The following is an 18,668-nucleotide window of genomic DNA, read 5'->3' as shown; positions in this document are numbered from 1 at the left end:
ATCCTCCTCTAAGACTGCTCAAACATCGCCCTCTTCTAGAAGGCTTTCTTGATAGCTTACCAGGCAATTGATGTCATTCCTCGGCACACGCCCCCCCTCCAAAAGCTGGTGTTTATCTTTATTATGTAATTTATCTTTTCTGCCTTTCTGCTTAGACTGTGAACTTTTTGAGGTCAAGAACTGTGTTGTGTTTCTAATTATTTTTGCCTAAGGAAGAAGAAAAGAGGAGGAAGAGAGGGAGAGGAAAAAAGGGAAGGAAGCCAGTGAATTAATTGACCCACTGGATAATGTATAAAATTGTTGGGTGTTTTAGTGTTACTTTTATTAACTTTATTTTGAATGGGTAAATAATAACCACTTCTTTATCTGCATTAATCTGCCCTGCAGAAAACTGGCTAAGGCTCTCAGTGGTGAGGAATTAAAGCCCTAACTAAAAGTAACCCAGAGGATAAATTACCATTTTATTTACTGTCCTAAAAAGGATGTGCTTTTTCTGTTAGTTGCTAATTAAAATGCTGAATCAACTTCCAGATTAATGCTGAAATATATTTATGTTGCTCTTTTATCCTTTTTAAGTATTAATACATTCTTTTTAGTGAGTTTTTTAGATATCACATGGTTTCTACAGTTCTTGCAGCTCTCCAGACTTTTCTAAAAACAAAGCATAAATCCAGTTGTGGTGCCGTAATAGGGCCCAGCCTCACTCAGCACCACTCAGTTCCCGAGTTATTTCAAGAAACTCCCTATTAAAGAAAAAAATCTCTTTCATGGAGGATGCTTAATGGTAATGCCTTGGTAATATTATTAAAGAACATATTTTACACATGCAATCCAACAAATACTCTTCTCCCCATAACAGTTACCTGGTCACAAATTATTATCCTTACTTAATTGGCAATTCTTTGCTTCACAGCTGTGGAGGATCAAAGTGAGCTGAAAAATGCCTCAGTTCTTCTCAGCTGTTTTATTCTGTTTTCACATAGCCATTTTCAGCTATTCTCTTCTTTTCCACCTCAGACATTTCAGCCCGGTCCTTCAAAGGAAAACCACAAAAACTCACCAAGCTTCAAAACCACCAATCAATACACACACACACACACACACACACACACACACAGGCAGAGAAATATGATGGAAAAAAGAGGTGAAGGTGATTCAGAGCTTTCATCAAGGGGCTAGTCTTTTATTCTCTGCCTTTATTCTGAATGTGAAATAACTTTATTAGCACATAACAGTTCATATATCTTGTCAGCTACATTACAGTGAAAGTAATTAAAGTAACTAGAAAGTCAATGCATCAAAACTACAGCTAAGTGGGAGAAAATTAATAAAGCTTTGAATATATTCGAAGCCTACTTGTTGTCTAGCATACATTGCATGTGTGTGTGTGTGTGTGTGTGTGTGTGTGTGTGTGATCCTAGCAGGAAAACACTTTAAAAGAAATTCAAAATAATAGTATGGATCATCATAGCGTGTAACTGTGGGTTTTAAAAAAAAAAAAACTCCTTTTTGCTTGGCTCCTATGTATAAATTGTTAGCACTAAAACCACCTGCTAGAAACATTCCTGCCAAGTGAATCCATGTCTTACTAATGAAATGATTCTTCAGAAGCCTTAACTTAGAAAACAGTGGGAAGGAAAAGAGGGTTCTTTCTTGACAGGGTCAGTTTCCCTTGTAGAGACCAGATTTTTTTTTTTTTTTAAGCTATCAGATATTCACCTACTGTCAGTTTTTCTAGGTTTGTTTCATTGGTCAGTTACCTGGAATGAATAATATATAATAATCCTATGTAAGATAGTTCTTTGTTGCCAGACACGAATATAGATTCTACACAAGGAACTGTGGTCATTATTTCACATTTTCCTTCCAAAGCTCAAGTTAATGCAAGGGAAAGTAGGTATTTTCTTAGATGTAAAGGAAATCTCAATTGCTCACCTGAAAGGAAAAAATCCAAGGCTGGACTTTTTTTAGGGGGAGAGTGGGGCAGAATAACAGACATAATTGACAAGTCTTATGTATAATGCGAAAAACGGAACAAGCAGCTGCTGCTTGTACTGAACCAGAGGGCTAGTGTGTCTTGCGCTGACATTATCAAGCTGTTTAAATGAAGGATCTACACCGGCCGATTTTTTAAAAAATTAACATTTTATGGCTTCTGATTCAGGTAAGCACGTTTGAGTTAAAGGTCATCTTTTGTTCTGGGCTTCTAATTACCTGCTGAGACACTCGCTAGCTCCTGAAGAAGCCAGTCAGACCCAAGCACTGTTTGTTCTTTGAAAGCAAATCCTCAGCTTTTGGCCGGTCTCCCAAATATGAGTGTCATGAACTAAAAGACACTTAAATTCACTCATGGTGAATTCTTCTCTGTTGGTTTTGAATCTGGCTTTTTACTCCTTTTTTTTCCCCCCCCAGAACTTCCTTATGGCTGGGAGAAGATAGAAGACCCACAGTATGGGACATACTATGTCGAGTAAGTTTGTTACCTCAGTTCAAACTCTCCCAAACGTCTTCCCTTCACTGTACAGCTTTAGGGGATCACTGGAACACAACACTTTATGTCTCGGCAACCCAGCTTCTGAGGCTTTCCACGAGGGGAGTGAGAAGTAGGGGCAGGGAGCATTTACTTCAGTGGTTCTGGGCTCCCCAGAACTTGGCTTTGAAGTAAACAGAGCGAGAGGGATGTGGCCACGCTGAAGAGTAGCTGGGAGTGTTACCATTACGACCACGGCGTCGGAAGAGGAAAGTAGCGTATAGAAGACTGTGAAATGAGGGCATGAACTAGATGAAATGTTACGGTCACTTCCAACCCCACAGCTATTTGGTCGTGAAGGCGGCAAAAGCACTGTAAGGGCAGTGAGCCGTAATGATCCAAAGTTTTGGAGTACAGGATTAGAAGTGTTCTGTCTTCCAGGGAGTTAATCAAGAAACACTTCAGGGGGAAGAGGTTGTTTCTTACACAGCTGTTACGGTTAAATTTAAACTTAAGTGTGTGTCGGAGAGGAGCATAGAACACCTGCCTATGTTAGTCAGAGAAATCAGGGTGTTCTCAACGTCCTCAGATTTTTCTTTCCCTTTTTTCATGTATGTAATCGCGACGTTGTTAGGATGAGCGATTGCTTCCTTTCCAAATGCTATGGGTAAAATTTTGACCTCAGGCAGATAACTGCCTCAGAAATGTTGCTGCCGTGTACCCAGAAACTAGGAGTCTGAACCTACTGCCGAGGTAGTGAAGGCCAAATATCATTACCTGAGAAAGTAACAAAATGGGAATCTTCTAGATCTAGGATTGCTTATTAATTTTTCATCACTTTTTGGTGTAAACAAGTGTCATTTCCTAGTATTTATCCCTGTAGTATCTCTGATTCCTGTCCTGACTCTGGTCTTTTTACTTTAACAAAGTATAGTTGGCACACAATGTCACCTTTATTTCAAGTGTACATCTTGTCTTTATGAGAATGTGTAGATTGTTCTTGGAGTCCCTGTGGCTAGATTTTTGGAATGATTTCTTAAAATCGAACGTGTACCCTAAGAAAACAGTTCAGTTTGACTCTTCAGTATATAAATCCACAGGGTCAACACTTTGATTCCTTTGGAAAGCTGTGCCTTCTTAGTTTCACTGTGTTGTTTAGTATCTTGTTGATATTGTCATGTGAAAAGTAGACAGCAGCTCTTTTACTGTGGTGGTTTTTTCTAAAGCATATTTAGTTAAAATAAAACAACCATTTCTCAGTCAAAGGACTATTGGAAGGCCAACTGGAAAGGTTTTGTGGGTGTTCCCCCCCCAGCTGTTTAGCCTATTTAAATTTGGCTTCAGTAAACTGTTAATTGCCATTGACACTGCTGCACATTTCTGCAATAATGATTCTCATTCTCTTATTGTCTGTTCCAAGTAAATTTGAATACATAGTCAAGAGGTGAAAGTCATTTGCCTCTTACAAAATCTTGGGCTAAACGATCTGATTCTCATTAAGCAAAGATACCATATTGAAGCAACTTTCGGGTGAATCCTGAAGTGACCCACTCCCAGTTGTCACGGAGCGTGTGTAAGATCGCCTGAATGAGAGGCAACAGCAGTGGCGACATGATTTTGTCTGATTGTTCCCAGAACAAGCTCATTTTGCAGGAGGGTAATTTATTAGATTAAGAAAGAGCAGGCTGTACTCAAGATGCACATTAGCAGGGAGTCAGCTGAGCTATGGAGTGTGGCTTGATTCCCAGATTAGTCAGGTTTTGAATCCCGACCATAGTAATCTGCAGTGAGTTTACTGATGGAGATAAAAAGCTGTTACTTGAATGGCTACTCTTTGGCTCTCTTACTTTGTCAAACCAGATGGCACAATGATTGCTTTTGGCAGAGCCTTGTAGTAGTAACACCAACTGCAATGGCACTTTTTCTTTGCAAGTATTTATTTTCGGGGATGAGATTCTGAAATGGATTAATTTATTTTTGAAAAAAGAATTGTTCCAAAAATTTAATGGCAGGCCTTCTATAAGAATGCTTACGTATTTAGAAATGTTGTCTTCCTGTATTGCATTGAATGTCTTGACACGCTTAGGTTTCAAAGTCAAAATATACCTCTGCTCACATATCTCAAAATTGTCATGATAGAATAAGGGTCTTGTTTGTGGAGATGAACTTTTGAAATCCACCTATGATACACAAAATGTTAATGCAGATGACATTCCAAGTTACACGTCCTTGATTTAGTCATGCTTCTTTGCTACCCTTGTTTAGTTTTTTCCATAATCTGTGAGGTATGCCTGTCTTACTTCCCATAGCTAGTTATATGGAAAACAAAATCTCTTACATCTAAACAATATTGTGAGTATAAGTAACTAAATGAAAAGGAGAGTGTTTTAACTTTTATGTTTTGTTTTGTTATTTGGGTAGCATTTTAATCCAAGTAGTTTAAGGTGACAGATGCAATTACTCCCTGCACTAAAATCTTACAGTCTTTTGTCAAAGAGTTTTCAGGGAAGGGATTACTCACTTGCATACTTCTACTCTCCTCTCCCACACAGTACAATAGAGTATAAATACAAATTACTACTTTTTATGTTTTAATGCCTAGGTGGCAAAATGAGTCATTCCAACTGATGACGTTAAAGAGAGCCAGGATTTATTCTAAACAGGTTTATACTTTGCTGAGTGTCAGTTTCTGGTGTTTTTATTTTTTTCTTTCAAGAACATGTAAAATATCGGTACCTAATAAATAATTGGTCCTTATTAATACCAAAGATCTTCATTTTCCCCCGAGGGCCTCACCTTGGTAGGAAGCAGAAGCATACTTGAGAGTTAGTGAAATCACAACCCAAAGAATTTCAAATGGAGCTTGCCATGTTTAGAACTCTGAAACAACTACATCTGTTGCAGAGTTAATAATGCACTGGAAGCCTAAATGACATAGAGAAAACCAGCACACCTTGCCCTGGTGGGTCCTTGCTACCCTCCTCCATCACCGCCATTAATGATGGCAAAGTAATTATCCAAGTTGTAGGACCATTTGTATGCAAATTTTGTAATATTCACCCTATCTAAAGGCAGTCATAATCTGAGATTCTCATGATTTGATATTTAATTGTTGGTATTTGCTAATGTTACTTCTCATTAAAGTGGATTCTACGGGAAAATGCTGTCATTTGGCTGAAATATATTTGTACCATGGAAGTGCTAGACTGTAATTCCCATTGCTTCTGTATCAGAACCTGTTTAAATAACTTGTGTGCAGTAATTGCATTCTTAACCAACATCCCACTGACTGATTTGCCAGACTGACCAGTGCTCTGCCCACCCCCACCCCAAAACGTACTATTACCGCCTGTCACGCATTGACCATTGTTAGCCATTTGCTCACCCTTGGTGTCCCCAGGCCGTTCTGCTTTCCCTCACAGACTTGTGTGCTTTCCAAAGCAGTTGTGAACGTTCCCAAACCAGAAATACCAGCTAAATTTCTATCGTGATTACGTCATTATTTTAATTATTATATAATTATGAAAAAAGTTGAGTGTGGAAGAGTTGTTCTGTGATACAAATTGATAAAAGCAAATCTCTTTCTCAGTTATAGTGTTAAATTGATGTGGGTCAGTCAGTTGGAAAAATAATAGTAAAATTCAAGAAAGCTTCTGTACTCAGATTTTTCCAAAAGCATCTTCACAGCTACTTCATTTTAAAGAAACTTGAATTAAAATCCTCCTACCATTAACTGCCTTTTAGAAAGTGAACTGATCCATTACCAGCTGTTCTGATTGCATTAGATGTGAGGGCGTCTCCTACAGCTTTGAAAACTATTATTGGCTCTGTTGGGCACCTCGATGCAGAAGCTATAGTGAATGTTTCAGCAGCTTTCACTTTTCGGCATTTTCCATGGGTCTTTCTTTCATTGCCAAAAGCCCTTCCCCTACCATCTTTCAGCTTCTCTGAGTTCCACAGTCTAGAGATACATGATTGCCCCTTCACCTATGGGGATGAAATGGTCTAACAGCCTACTTAAAAATAACATAACTCTTTGATTTTAAACTGAAATGCTTGTTTTTCTACGGTACAGTCACCTTAACCAGAAAACCCAGTTTGAAAATCCAGTGGAAGAAGCCAAGAGGAAAAAGCAGTTAGGACAGGCCGATACTGGATCTTCAAAACCAGGTAGAATGTTTTCCTCAGTCTTTTCTTCTAAGAATGCCTTTAAAATTTATGTGCTGAATTAATGAAAATAACCTGGAACTTTTTATTGTTGAAGTATTGAGGTGCAACAGAGAATGTCTGATTTTTGTCACTGTGAAGATAGGAATAATCTTAATAAAACATCTAAGCTTTTTGAGAACACTGGGATTTTCCCATGTTGCTTAGATGGGAAGTGTGAAATTGTTGGCAAAAGGTATTGAATAGTTTTGTTATGGGCTTGAGGTTGTGATACAAAGACTTCATTGTTTCCCAATGTTTCAGGCCAGGACAGTCTGAGATCTCTAATCCATTATGTGTTTCTCCCAAGTTAATGCTTAGGTCTAATGTGTGTGACCATCCAGGATTCTTTATTAACTGATAGGAATAAATCCATCATAGTATTTGCCTGTATCATTGATTCCCAAAGTGGGATGGCAGGGCATCAGTCATTCAGTATCATTTGGGGAATATTTTTAAAATACATAGATCCTAACATTTTTATGAGCCTAGCCACATGTATTTTGAAAAAGCTGCCCGAGAATTTCTTACGTTCCACTCATCCCCCCCATCTCTCCCCACTCCTCCATCTGTCCTAATAACCGGCGTTCTGTCTGTACGGTCATACTGTACAAATCAAGTAGACTCCTCTTCTGTTGTCCACAAAAGAGGCACTTGTTTCTTACAACTACTCTTTAGAAACATAGTCCTGTCCCTTAGGTTTTGCATTTGATTTAGCAAGCATTTTTATTTAACAAATATTTCTGAGCACCTACTATGTGCCTAGTGCTCTGCCAATCACACAGTATTCAAAAACGATTAGGAGTAAGACAGGTCTTGCCCTCAAGAGTTCACAGGCTGATGCAGGAAATTAATGGTTATAGATGGTGTTCGGTGCCATCCTTGGAGAGCAGTTAAGTATGTGGAGGGTGGAGCAGGTGTGAATCCCAAATACGTAACCTTGGATGAATTCCCTAAACTCTTTGTGCTTCTTTTTCTTCATCTATGAAATAGGAATGAGAAGAGTATTTACCACGTAAGGCAGTTCTGAGCATGCAAATTAATATACGGAAAGTGCTTACACTGCTATCTGGCAAATGGTGGGCAATAAATACTAGGTCTCATTGTTATTAATAGAGATGTACATGTTGTATTAATAGAAACGTATTAATAGGTGGCATGAAGGAGGGAGTGCTCACTTCTCCTTTGGTGGAGAAAGTCAAGGACACAGGAACTTTCGAAGCAGAGGACACATTAAGAGTGGATCTTGAAGTGTCCAGAAAAGTTAAATCAGACAGGTGATAATTTTAGAGGAACAAGAAGGCATGCCAGGTAGAAGGAACAGAATGTATAAAGCCACAGACGCATGAAATGGTGGTCCAGGGGCCAGAGGACAGAGAGAAATGGTTAGAAAAAGTAAAAAAAGATGAGGTTGTAGGGAGAGGCAACCACAAGAAGGAATGAGTTTCAAAAAGAAGTTGAGTGTTTGTGTCCCATGTTACTGAATAGTCCAGAAAGGCAAAAATTGAAACGTGTACACTGAGGTCAACAATGTGGAGGTGATTTGTCTCTCTAGCAAAAGCAAATGGACAGGAAGTAAAAATGCAGTAGAATGAAGAAGGAATGGTGAGTGACGAAGTAGGGATGGGGTGCAGTTACTTGTTTTGATAGCCTTGATTCAAAGAGGCTAGACGGAGGACACTAAGTTGAGAGAGACATGAATCCCCACTGTACGTACAGAAACTGAGACTTCAGTGAAGAGAAGCCTTTTGCTTAGAATCATAGTGAGTATCAAGCCAGAATTTGCACTTCGTTTTATTGAGTTTAAATTCAGAGTTCTTTGCATTAAAACATACAGTTCCTGAATGCCCATGTTTTCATGGCATATATCAAGGGAGATCTTCTCTCCCTCACTAAACTCTAAGCTCCTCAAGAGCAGGGAGCATGGGTGTGAGTGTGGATGTGTTAATAATCTGGGTAACCAGGCACTCTCTGATGAGCTGGGCATCAAAAGGAGAATAATAACTTAGGCTTTGTCTTTCAGGAGCTCATGATTTAGGTAGGGAAAGAGACAGTATGACAGCAGACATAACAAAGGAGAGACTTGGAACAGAGGAGAGAGAACTTAAATCTGACTGTGGAGAGGGCAAGAAAAACTTCCTAGAAATGGTAGAAGTTATGCTAGTTCTTGAAAAATGATGGCTACCATTTATTGAGCTACTGGGTCAGGTACTCAGTTGGATGCTTTGTATATATCATCTCAGCTAAGACTCAAAATATCTCTGCGAGGTTAATATTATGGTCCCCATTCAGATGCCTTGATAACATCAGGTTACAGTTGTTGGATGGATCCATTTCAAGGATACTTCCCACAAGGACAGAATTACCCAGTTTCTGAGCCAGGATGCATGCGTTTGTGCTCCTGTACATTTATTGAGCACTTACTATTTGTCAGGCCCTGTTGCCTGTGCTTTTGAAGCTTGGCCTAGTTTAATCCGTATAACAATCCCATGAATGAGGTGTACTACTACTCCTATTTTATAGATGAAGCAACTGAGACTTCACAAGGTCAAATAACAACAATAAAAATAAAAATAAATAAAAATAAGAGGTCAAATAACATTCCAAGATCACTCAACTAGACCACACAGTTTGGACTTAAAATCAGGTATTTTAGAGTCTTTTTAGGTCCTTTGTGCTTTTCTTATTCTCCCTTTCCTGTGTTTAATTCTGACAAGACCTAATTCTGACCAACTTGTCATTAGCTTTGGCTGTTTTATTCATAGTTTCAAAATTAGGTATTAGCTAGAACTCCCTTCTCCCCCTTCTAATGTTTGCGCATCTGAATCTCATGTGTCCTATGCTGATTTTCTAGTTTTGCCCACAGGAGGCCCTCTTATTCCAATGTTCAGGAGGGCTAGAGCATGACAGAGCTCACCAGAAGTATCACAATATTTGAAGTATCATGGTTAAAAGTGAGAACGGTACATTTCATCAGATCTTGTCCTCAATTGCTTGTGTACACAGTCATTAAGCAGATGATCTGGTCCACAACCTGGGAGGCGACCCCAGTGGGCAGTCATAATCAGCTTACACGACAGAATGGGTTTTGAATGTGTTGAATAATTTTTTTAAGCAATATTTCGTTCAGAGACAGATGGCTAGTTGGAATGTCGGAGGCTGAACAAGAACTCAGCTCAGCAGTGTACGGAGAGATCACCAGGAACAGGCTTGCTGGCCGAGCTCTGAGAGGCCTCCCAAAATAGTGTCTACAGTGGTCAGTGCACTGCCCTCTGGGATCTAGTCCTCCACTTTGAGAAGCCCAAAATAGTGGATTTTCTTTCCTTCCTTCCTTCCTTCCTTCCTTCCTTCCTTCCTTTCTTCTTGCCTTTCTTTATTTATTTATTTTGTGTCAAGTACTTTTATTTAGAAGAGATCAGCAGAACTGGGAGAAGTTTTCTTTTTCTTGAACCAAAGGCCACCTTTATTTACTCTTCTTTTTAAATCAGTCTAGTTTAAAAACGAGAGGTCAAGAGAAGAACAGGAAACCTTCCACAGACAGACAGACACACAGACACACACATAGATGGGGTATCAACCATGTCAGTAGACCTACTCCCACCGCAAGCCTACCTTTGTCAGTATCTTCAGGACATCCCTACCTCTGGAGGGAGCTGTTTACACCGCCCAGTCCCTGCTGCCATATGGGGCAGCTCCAAAGATGACTCTTTTCTAACTGGTAACAGGCTTTAAGGTGTACCTCTTAAAACCCTTTGCTAAGGGCACCTGGGTGGCCCAGTCATTAAGCATCTGCCTTTGGCTCAGGTCATGATCCTAGGGTCCTGAGATCGAGTCCTACATCGGGCTCCCTGCTCAGCGGGAAGGAAGCTTGCCTCTGCCGCTCCCCCTGCTTGAGCTCTCTCTCTGACAAATAGATAAAAATCTTAAAAAACAAAAACAAAAACAAAAAAAACCTTTGCTAAGAGGGGCAGCAGCAGGTAATAACTCTGGGCTCGATATAGTGCTGAGTGTGAGCTCTGTATGAAACACGTCACCTGTGTTGATTGAAGTCATTAGGGAAATGAGCACCCAAACCACAGCAGGATACCAGTCATGCTCACTAGAGTGGCTAGAACCAGAAAGCACACAGTAACCAGTGTCGGAACCCTCATAGATGCCAGTAGAAATAGAAAATGGTGCAGCCTCTTTGGAAAAGTGTGGCAGTTTTTCAAAACGTTATACATAGTTACTCTTAAGTTTATGGCAACTGCTGCCCTTCCAGTCCTAGTATATACAGAAGTGGCATGACAGTGTATGTCCACACAAAGCCTTGTACGTGTATGGTCATAAGAGCATCACTCGTAATGGCCAAAAAGTGGAAACAACCCAGCTGTCAATCTACTAAGAAACAGATAAATAAAACATGATATATCCCTACAGTGAAATATTACTTGGCAGTAAAAAGGAATAAAGTCCTCATACATGCTAAAACCTAGATGAATCTCAAAAACATGATACTCAGTGAAAGAAATCGTTCAAAAGATCACATAGTCCATGACTCCATTTACATGAAATGTCCAGATTGGGCAGAGGTGAAGACAATAATCAACTCAGTGATTGCCTAACACTAGGGTGTGTGAATGAAGGTGAGGGAGACATGGGGAGTGGCTGCTAACCCGCGTGGGTTCCTAAAATTAGGTGATGATTGCACAACGTTGACTGGCACACTTTAAGTGGCTCAATTATCACATGTGATTGTATCTCAATAAAACTATTAAATATTTGGCAATAAATGTTAGGCCATCTTTTTAGAAGTTAATTTAAACAATGCTTTGTAAGTTATTAATTGCACAATTAGATCTTTTCACGGTTCTCAAAAGTGCCTAAATGCAGCCAGAGAGAAGAGGGGAAGGAGAAGGAGCTGTATAAATTCATTATTTGCCAATATGGATCAATTTCAGTTTTAGGATCATCTGAGGAAACCTCTAAAAATGGGCTTTTCAGTGGAGCTGTGTTTCTTTTCTTCCCAGAGTATTCACTGAACATGAGTAAAAGGGAAAGACAGGTGAAGCTATTTACTGATAGTTCAGGAATTCATGCCTTCATCAGATACAAACTGAAGGCTGCAGAAAGCCCGAGTTGTGAATTATAAAAAGTTCTCAGTGTATCTCAGTATATTCTTTTTCATAAGTATGTGGCCATTGCCTTCATCCTCCCAGAATAGTGTTTTCTCAGTAGAGCTCAGTAGATGTTTATTTAAATGAAATGTACAGCTGAATGGTGTCTAAGACTCTCAGGAATTTAATAATAAAATAATAATAAAAGTAAAATAAAAAATCCCACAGGTGCATATTTTGACTTCATATGAAGGACTCTTTGGGTTGAGAAAAAGTATGAATAAGCAATGAGGGGTTGATAAAGTACATGCTTTTACCTTTCAGATAACATAGAGAAGTCCTGTAAGAGATGCCTGGAGTCACTGGCTAAGGTTTTTGTTTTTTTTTTTAATAGTTTATGAATTTAAATTCTGTTCCATAACATTAGATTCTCTCTAATGTGCATCCCTTTGTGGTTTATTATATTTAAGTTATATAGACTCTCTTAAAGTTGACTTTGAGGGCCATGTTCATTGTTTTTATTTTTGTTCTCAAACCCATTTCTTGTTTTGGTGCAGATATGGAAAAATCCCACTTTACTCGAGATCCGTCCCAGCTGAAAGGCATCCTTATCCGAGCATCGTTGAAGAAAAGCACGATGGGATTTGGCTTTACCATTATTGGTGGAGACAGGCCAGATGAGTTCCTACAAGTAAAAAATGTGCTGAAAGATGGTCCTGCAGCTCAGGATGGGAAAATTGCACCAGGTAAGGAATTTCTCAGGATGGTTTGAAGAGCAGTGGTAGTGTAATAAGAACTACGGTGAAAAGGTTTCATTTACATATATACTTATAAAACTGACATATAGTAAATATGTATTTACATATATAATAACTATATATGCATATATTATACATACCATTTATATACATAGAGAACTAGATTATACAGCTGGGGAGGGAGAGTCCTCCCTATTTTAGAGGATAAAATAGTTTATCCTCTAAATTCAGTGCATACTTGTTTTGAGGGAGGGCCATTTTTTATAAAGCAAGTGTACATCTAGAGAAAGCATATTAAGTGTATTGATTTTTCTTTTTAATTTTTTTTAAAGATTTTATCCATTTATTTGACAGATCACAAGTCGGCAGAGAGCCAGGCAGAGAGGGGGGGGGGGAAGCAGGCTCCCTGCTGAGCAGGGAGCCCAATGCGGGACTCGATCTCAGGACTCTGAGATCATGACCTGAGCCAAAGGCAGAGGCTTAACCCACTGAGCCACCCAAGCGCCCCTAAGTGTATTGATTTTTTTGAGTAATTTGTATCATCTTGAGATAACTCCTCCAGTGTGCTAAGATAAAGTCTGATTAAGCATCTCAGAGAACTGTTTGGTTGTTTTGATTCGATGATATAGAGTACTTTGGGAGCTATCTAACATGTATCTATAATCTTTCCTGGAAAATGACCCACTGTGATGTTTATAGTGATAGGAAACAAATGATGTCCCATGATTTTTTCCCCAGTTTTGTTTTGTTTGATTTGGTTTGGTTTTTGCTTCCTTAGTCTTACTGGTAAAATTAAACTCTGATGTTAAGAGGTGTCAACATGAAATCACTGTTTGTACAGAGCCATATAAATTTCTCTTTTATATAGTTTTCCCAAAGTCTTTACTTGCTAATTATTAGATATTTTTATATGGCTGACAGTTTTTATGGCTGAGGGGGTAAGAGGAAGTTCAAGAATGGTTACAGTTATGAGGGAGGCTTAAGCACTCTTTCCCAGAAGGATGTTACTATGCCGCTAAGGTCCCTTCTTCTTCTTCTTTTTTTTTTTTATTTGACAGAGATCACAAGTAGGCAGAGAGGGAGGCAGGGAGAGAGAGAGAGGAAGAAGCAGGCTCCCCGCTGAGCAGAGAGCCCAATGCGGGGCTCGATCCCAGGACCCTGGGATCATGACCTGAGCCGAAGGCAGAGGCTTCAACCCACTGAGCCACCCAGGCACCCCTAAGGTCCCTTCTTAGACTGTTCGCTAAAGCAAATGTGTCCCCCCATTTGGACAATTCAGTTGCCATAGTATTTTTGATGGCACATATCAACTTATTTTCATTTAAGATATAGTATCTCTCATATTATGCTTTCCCATTTAAGACTTAAAACAAGAAGCTAAAAGCAAGAGACTTAAGACCTAAAACAAGAAAAGTTAAAATAATCAGAAGTTACAAGAAAAATGATTTGTGCTCTTATGACTTTATGAGATTAACAAACTAGAGAGTAAAATTACTAGTAAAAATTTTTAAGCTCTCAGTTTTGCCCTTTTTTTTTCTTTTAACATTTTGTCCACAAAACACATTTGGTAGCATTTGGATGTGTTGTCAGGGTTTCATAATAGAGATGCAGATTTGTCTAAAACTGATGTCTAATTTGTATAGCAATACAGTACTTCCATGGAAATTCTGGAAACTTTTACCAGGGAAGGGAAAGTCCAAACTTTGTTTCTTATTAGTCTGATCACTGTGTCGTCTTACATTATGAAACACATTTCTGCACACTTTAACGTTTGTTTTAAATACCATTTGTGTTGATTTTTTTTTTGAGCCTACATGCAATCAGAACAAATTAAAGCACCTGTATTTGGCAATAACCTTTTAAATAATCATATTCAAATAAAAGCAGCAAATGGATGAGACATTAGAGGGCAGGTTTTTAAAGTTAAGGCTGCATTAAAAAAAAAAATTCACCAGTGATGAATGTCATACAGTAATGACTGTGCCACAAAGTGGTCGTAATAATGTAAAATCAGAAAAGCAAAAACAATTTCTACAAGAACGTGTTTAGCTGACTTTTCTGTGTCTTAAATAATACGTTCTTTTCTTGTGTTGGATTCACTTGTCACTTGTTTCTCCTTTCAAAATCTGAAATTAGGATAAATTGAAAATCTGTACAATTAAGACTGAGAAAGATGCCAAAGGGACATACATTCATAACGTACATTATTGTAATCTTCAGCCCTACATTTTTCAAACTAGAATGAATTTTTAATTTTAGGTAATTAATTGGCCTCTGTAATTACTGGCCTCTTAAAATCAAGAACCAGAAGGTGGTATTGAACAAGTAGCTGATGGAGTTATTTGCTCCTCATCTATGGACTGAATACCTATTGCCGTGAGTCTTGCTTTCTGTGGCCGCTTAGGTATGACTCAGAGGATATACTAACAATGACCGTATGAATTCAGTTATTTTTCAAATGATTCCCTTGAGCTTGAGGTCATAACTCTTTGCCGCAAAGATAATTAAGGTTTCATACATTTATATATTTTTTTTAGATAAGAACCACAGAAGGGAGAATAATGTGTCTGTGTTCAAAATCTATCTTTTCAGCAGTTAATGAATAGTAAGAGGTTTCTAGAATTCAAATTTAGATGATGAGTTTATTTTTGTCCCGCCCTACCCCAACAAAACATTAACTTACCTGGTGGTTTTAATATTTTTAACACGTGTCTTAACAGGTGATGTTATTGTAGACATCAATGGCAACTGTGTCCTTGGTCACACCCATGCCGATGTTGTCCAGATGTTTCAGTTGGTACCTGTCAATCAGTATGTCAACCTCACTCTATGCCGTGGTTATCCACTTCCTGATGACAATGAAGATCCTGTCGTGGACATTGTTGCTGCTACTCCTGTCATTAATGGACAGTCATTAACCAAGGGAGAGACTTGCATGAATACTCAGGATTTTAAGTCAGGAGCAGTGGTCCTGGACCAGAATGGAAAACCAGGACCCACCTTGATCAGTGATCGTCTCAATGGACCATCAGATCTGAGCGAGCAGCGAGCATCCCTGGCATCATCGGGCGGCTCCCAGCCCGAACTAGTGACTGTCCCTCTGATTAAGGGCCCCAAAGGCTTTGGGTTTGCAATTGCTGACAGCCCAACAGGACAGAAGGTCAAAATGATACTGGATAGTCAGTGGTGTCAAGGCCTCCAGAAAGGGGATATAATTAAGGAAATTTACCATCAAAATGTGCAGAATTTAACACATCTCCAAGTGGTAGAGGTGCTAAAGCAGTTTCCCGTAGGTGCAGATGTACCATTGCTTATCCTAAGAGGAGGTGAGTAAAAGCACAAGGAAAAATCTTCACTGTTTGTGCATTTATATCTGTTAATCGTCCTTCCTTCCATGGCAGAATCTCTCTTCTCCCAGCAGACTTAACTGCTAATTAGTGTGCCTTTTCCTTAAGGTTCTGTCTGACTGCTTCCATAAGCAGTATCTTTGCCAGCAGTTTTTTTTTTTAGTTATTAGTGGTTTCATTCGTGTCCGTTATGGATTTTCTTCCCTGTATATTCTTTTTAAAATCTGATTTATGGTTTTAGTGATTAGAAAGAGCCACAGCATTGTGCTATTTCAGATGAAATATATCCTCCTAATTTCATTTTCTCTGTCGATGGCAGTAGTAGAAATTGACGCTTTCCACCGGCGGTTCTTCATCTGGCCCTCTGTGATGTACCGAGGATGTTTGGAAAGAGCTAGTATCTCCGTGAATAAGCAAAAATGTACAACAAAATATTGTACAGAACGAAAAAATCTGTTTTGTAAAGCAATCATGAGCACTCGTGCTCACGAAGCTTTTCTCTGAAGCTTTAGTATCTGTCCGTAAATGTTAATCAAACCCCGCAGTCCTCGTGTGAGAGAAATACAATTTTTGTTTTCCAAGGTCATCAGCTGACTTGCACTGCTCGCAGGCATAAATCCAGGTCCAAGGACTAACCATCAAGTTGCATTTTGATGGGCCTTCTTAAATCCCTACCTATGAATGATTAGTATTTTTAAGAATAAAATTTAGCCCTTCCCACTTTTCTCTCTGGCTTTTAGTTTTCATTTTTGAGGCAAATGGGTAGTTTAACTTCACTGGGATGTTTTTGAATTTCCTCATTTCTTGGAACTATTTTTGTTTCTTCTCTGGGTGAGGCAGTAGAATGTGCTCAGAGTAAGGGGAGGATCTCTGTGGGAGGGCTGGAGAATTAGCCACATTTCCAGCACATGTAACAAAGAGACCAGGGTTTGGTGTCAGGCAGGCCTAATGTCAGTTTCCTGCCTTGCTACCTGTTCTGTGGTATGAGGAAGTAATGTAATCTCTTTGAGTCTTTGTTGACCTGATGTATACAGTGGTAGTAACACTTACACCTTGGGATTGGCACGGAAATGAAGTGAGATAATATCCGTACAACGCCTGGCGTACAGCAGCTGCTAGCCATAGAGTTTACTAGCCTACTAAAAGTCGAAGCTAGTTTTATCATAAGCATGAGTGGTATTTGTGATCTGGAAATGCTTCCTCTGTTTTTAAAATTTGGCTCATTTTTTTTTAAGGTCCTCCTTCACCAACCAAAACTGCCAAAATGGTGAGTATACAGTGGTCCTCACATGCTTCTTCCCAACACAGCGAGAGAGATGCAGAGCCCCCTCCGTAAGAACAGCGCTTGGTGCTGGTGATTACCCCTGGGAGAAGTGAGGAGGCATCCTGCCCTGGGCTTGTGTCAGACACTCTGGGGAAGCCTGTGAGTTAGAGAGGAGGTGGGCTTTCCTGGTTAAGTGTGTCTCCCGAATGCTAACGGCCTGTACTGCCAGTAGCCCTGCCCTCTAAATGGTGAAGCTGGAAGACATCAATGTGCCCACTTAAGAGTCCTTCTGCTTTCTTGGTGTTTCAGAGGAGCAAGGGGGAGGAAGTGGCTACGGGTGAGGGCAGAGAATGAAACCTGGGACATCTTCTCCTGACGCCCAAAGAGCAGTGAGAGCTTCACGTCATTTCCTGGGGACAGTAAACACCCGCCATGAGATTACGTTCTCACAGTGGACTGAGCAAGACTTTCCAGAGTAACTGTGGCCTCTGTGCTCAGCTTGCTTGCCATCAAAGTGATAGGCTGTGAGACTTGAAACAGTGTTTTCTTTATCATTCTTCTGAAGAACTGAGTAGCCTATTTAGGGACCCGTATAGCAAAGACCTAAAAAAGGGTACAGCAAACAGTGCCAGGAAAGAAAGTGTGCTAGGGGCAGATGTGTAGCTGCCGAAATACCCACATTACGTGGGTGTGGCTATAAAGATGATCATGTATAAAGTCCTAATTTAGATCTAGTTTGCTCGATTGGGCCCCTGTCATCCAGCAATGGAAAGATAGGCTTCCTTAACCATCCACCATAGGCTATTAAAGGAAACACTGTCCGATAGAAAATGGGTGAATTCTTTCTAGTTCACCCAATAAGATCCTCTACAAATTTGCTGTCTTATGGCTCAAAAGGAAAGCCACATTCTATACTTCTGTAGATGGCACCACTTAACAACCAGTGCGAACAGAAGTGCTTTTTTAGCCTGTGTTGCTAAAATGGCACTGTGTTTCCCTGTGTTTCTCTGGTCATTGTTTTGAACTCCTGTGCTATCATTCTACTTCATAGTGGCTGCCAGCACCACTAGGTGACCCTAATGCTTTATGACTGCTGGCCTGGCGCTGCTCTGACAGATCCCTAGGACATGCGGGGGAGAGGGGAGGCGGCTGCTCTCGTCCTCCTGCCACCCGACGGGGGTCTGGGTCAGTGACACTGGGAGAGCATTTTGTAGTGGCCGTCCTCATCCCGCTCCCTGATAAGCTGCCACTGCTCCCTCATCCTAGTCCGCGTTTGTAATTTTACCACAGACATCCATAATCTGCCTCCCTCCGCAAGAATGCAGAACAGGCTGTTCTCAAAACCGTATTTATTTTCTCAGGCTGTCTATTGGATATCCCACCCCCGCAACCCAAATTTTATTAAGTCATTTTGCCTGGCTATTATTTCGGGAAAGAATGGGAAAAGTACGAACATAATTAGCTCCCATTTGCCCTTACCAGAATGTCCCACATGGTGCATTTTTCCTTCCTGTGTTTGAACTGGCC

At 39.9% G+C, this 18,668-nt stretch overlaps 1 protein-coding gene across 3 annotated transcripts in view; it reads left to right on the top strand.

Moving 5' to 3' along the window:
* MAGI3 (membrane associated guanylate kinase, WW and PDZ domain containing 3) overlaps positions 1-18,668 on the top strand; it is a 229,229-nt gene that overhangs the window by 178,006 nt on the left and 32,555 nt on the right. For all 3 annotated transcript variants that reach the window (XM_032881404.1, XM_032881406.1, XM_032881405.1), the window contains exons 7-11: positions 2,413-2,470; positions 6,546-6,640; positions 12,330-12,518; positions 15,251-15,856; positions 17,113-17,144. In XM_032881404.1, the coding sequence (XP_032737295.1) occupies positions 2,413-2,470; positions 6,546-6,640; positions 12,330-12,518; positions 15,251-15,856; positions 17,113-17,144 (980 nt within the window). The remainder of the gene's footprint in view (positions 1-2,412; positions 2,471-6,545; positions 6,641-12,329; positions 12,519-15,250; positions 15,857-17,112; positions 17,145-18,668) is intronic.

This window comes from Lontra canadensis, unplaced genomic scaffold, assembly GCF_010015895.1.
Source record: "Lontra canadensis isolate GAN:19392208 unplaced genomic scaffold, GSC_riverotter_1.0 scaffold75, whole genome shotgun sequence".
Classification (NCBI taxonomy): domain Eukaryota; kingdom Metazoa; phylum Chordata; class Mammalia; order Carnivora; family Mustelidae; genus Lontra; species Lontra canadensis.
This window is presented reverse-complemented; position numbering and strand designations above follow the sequence as displayed.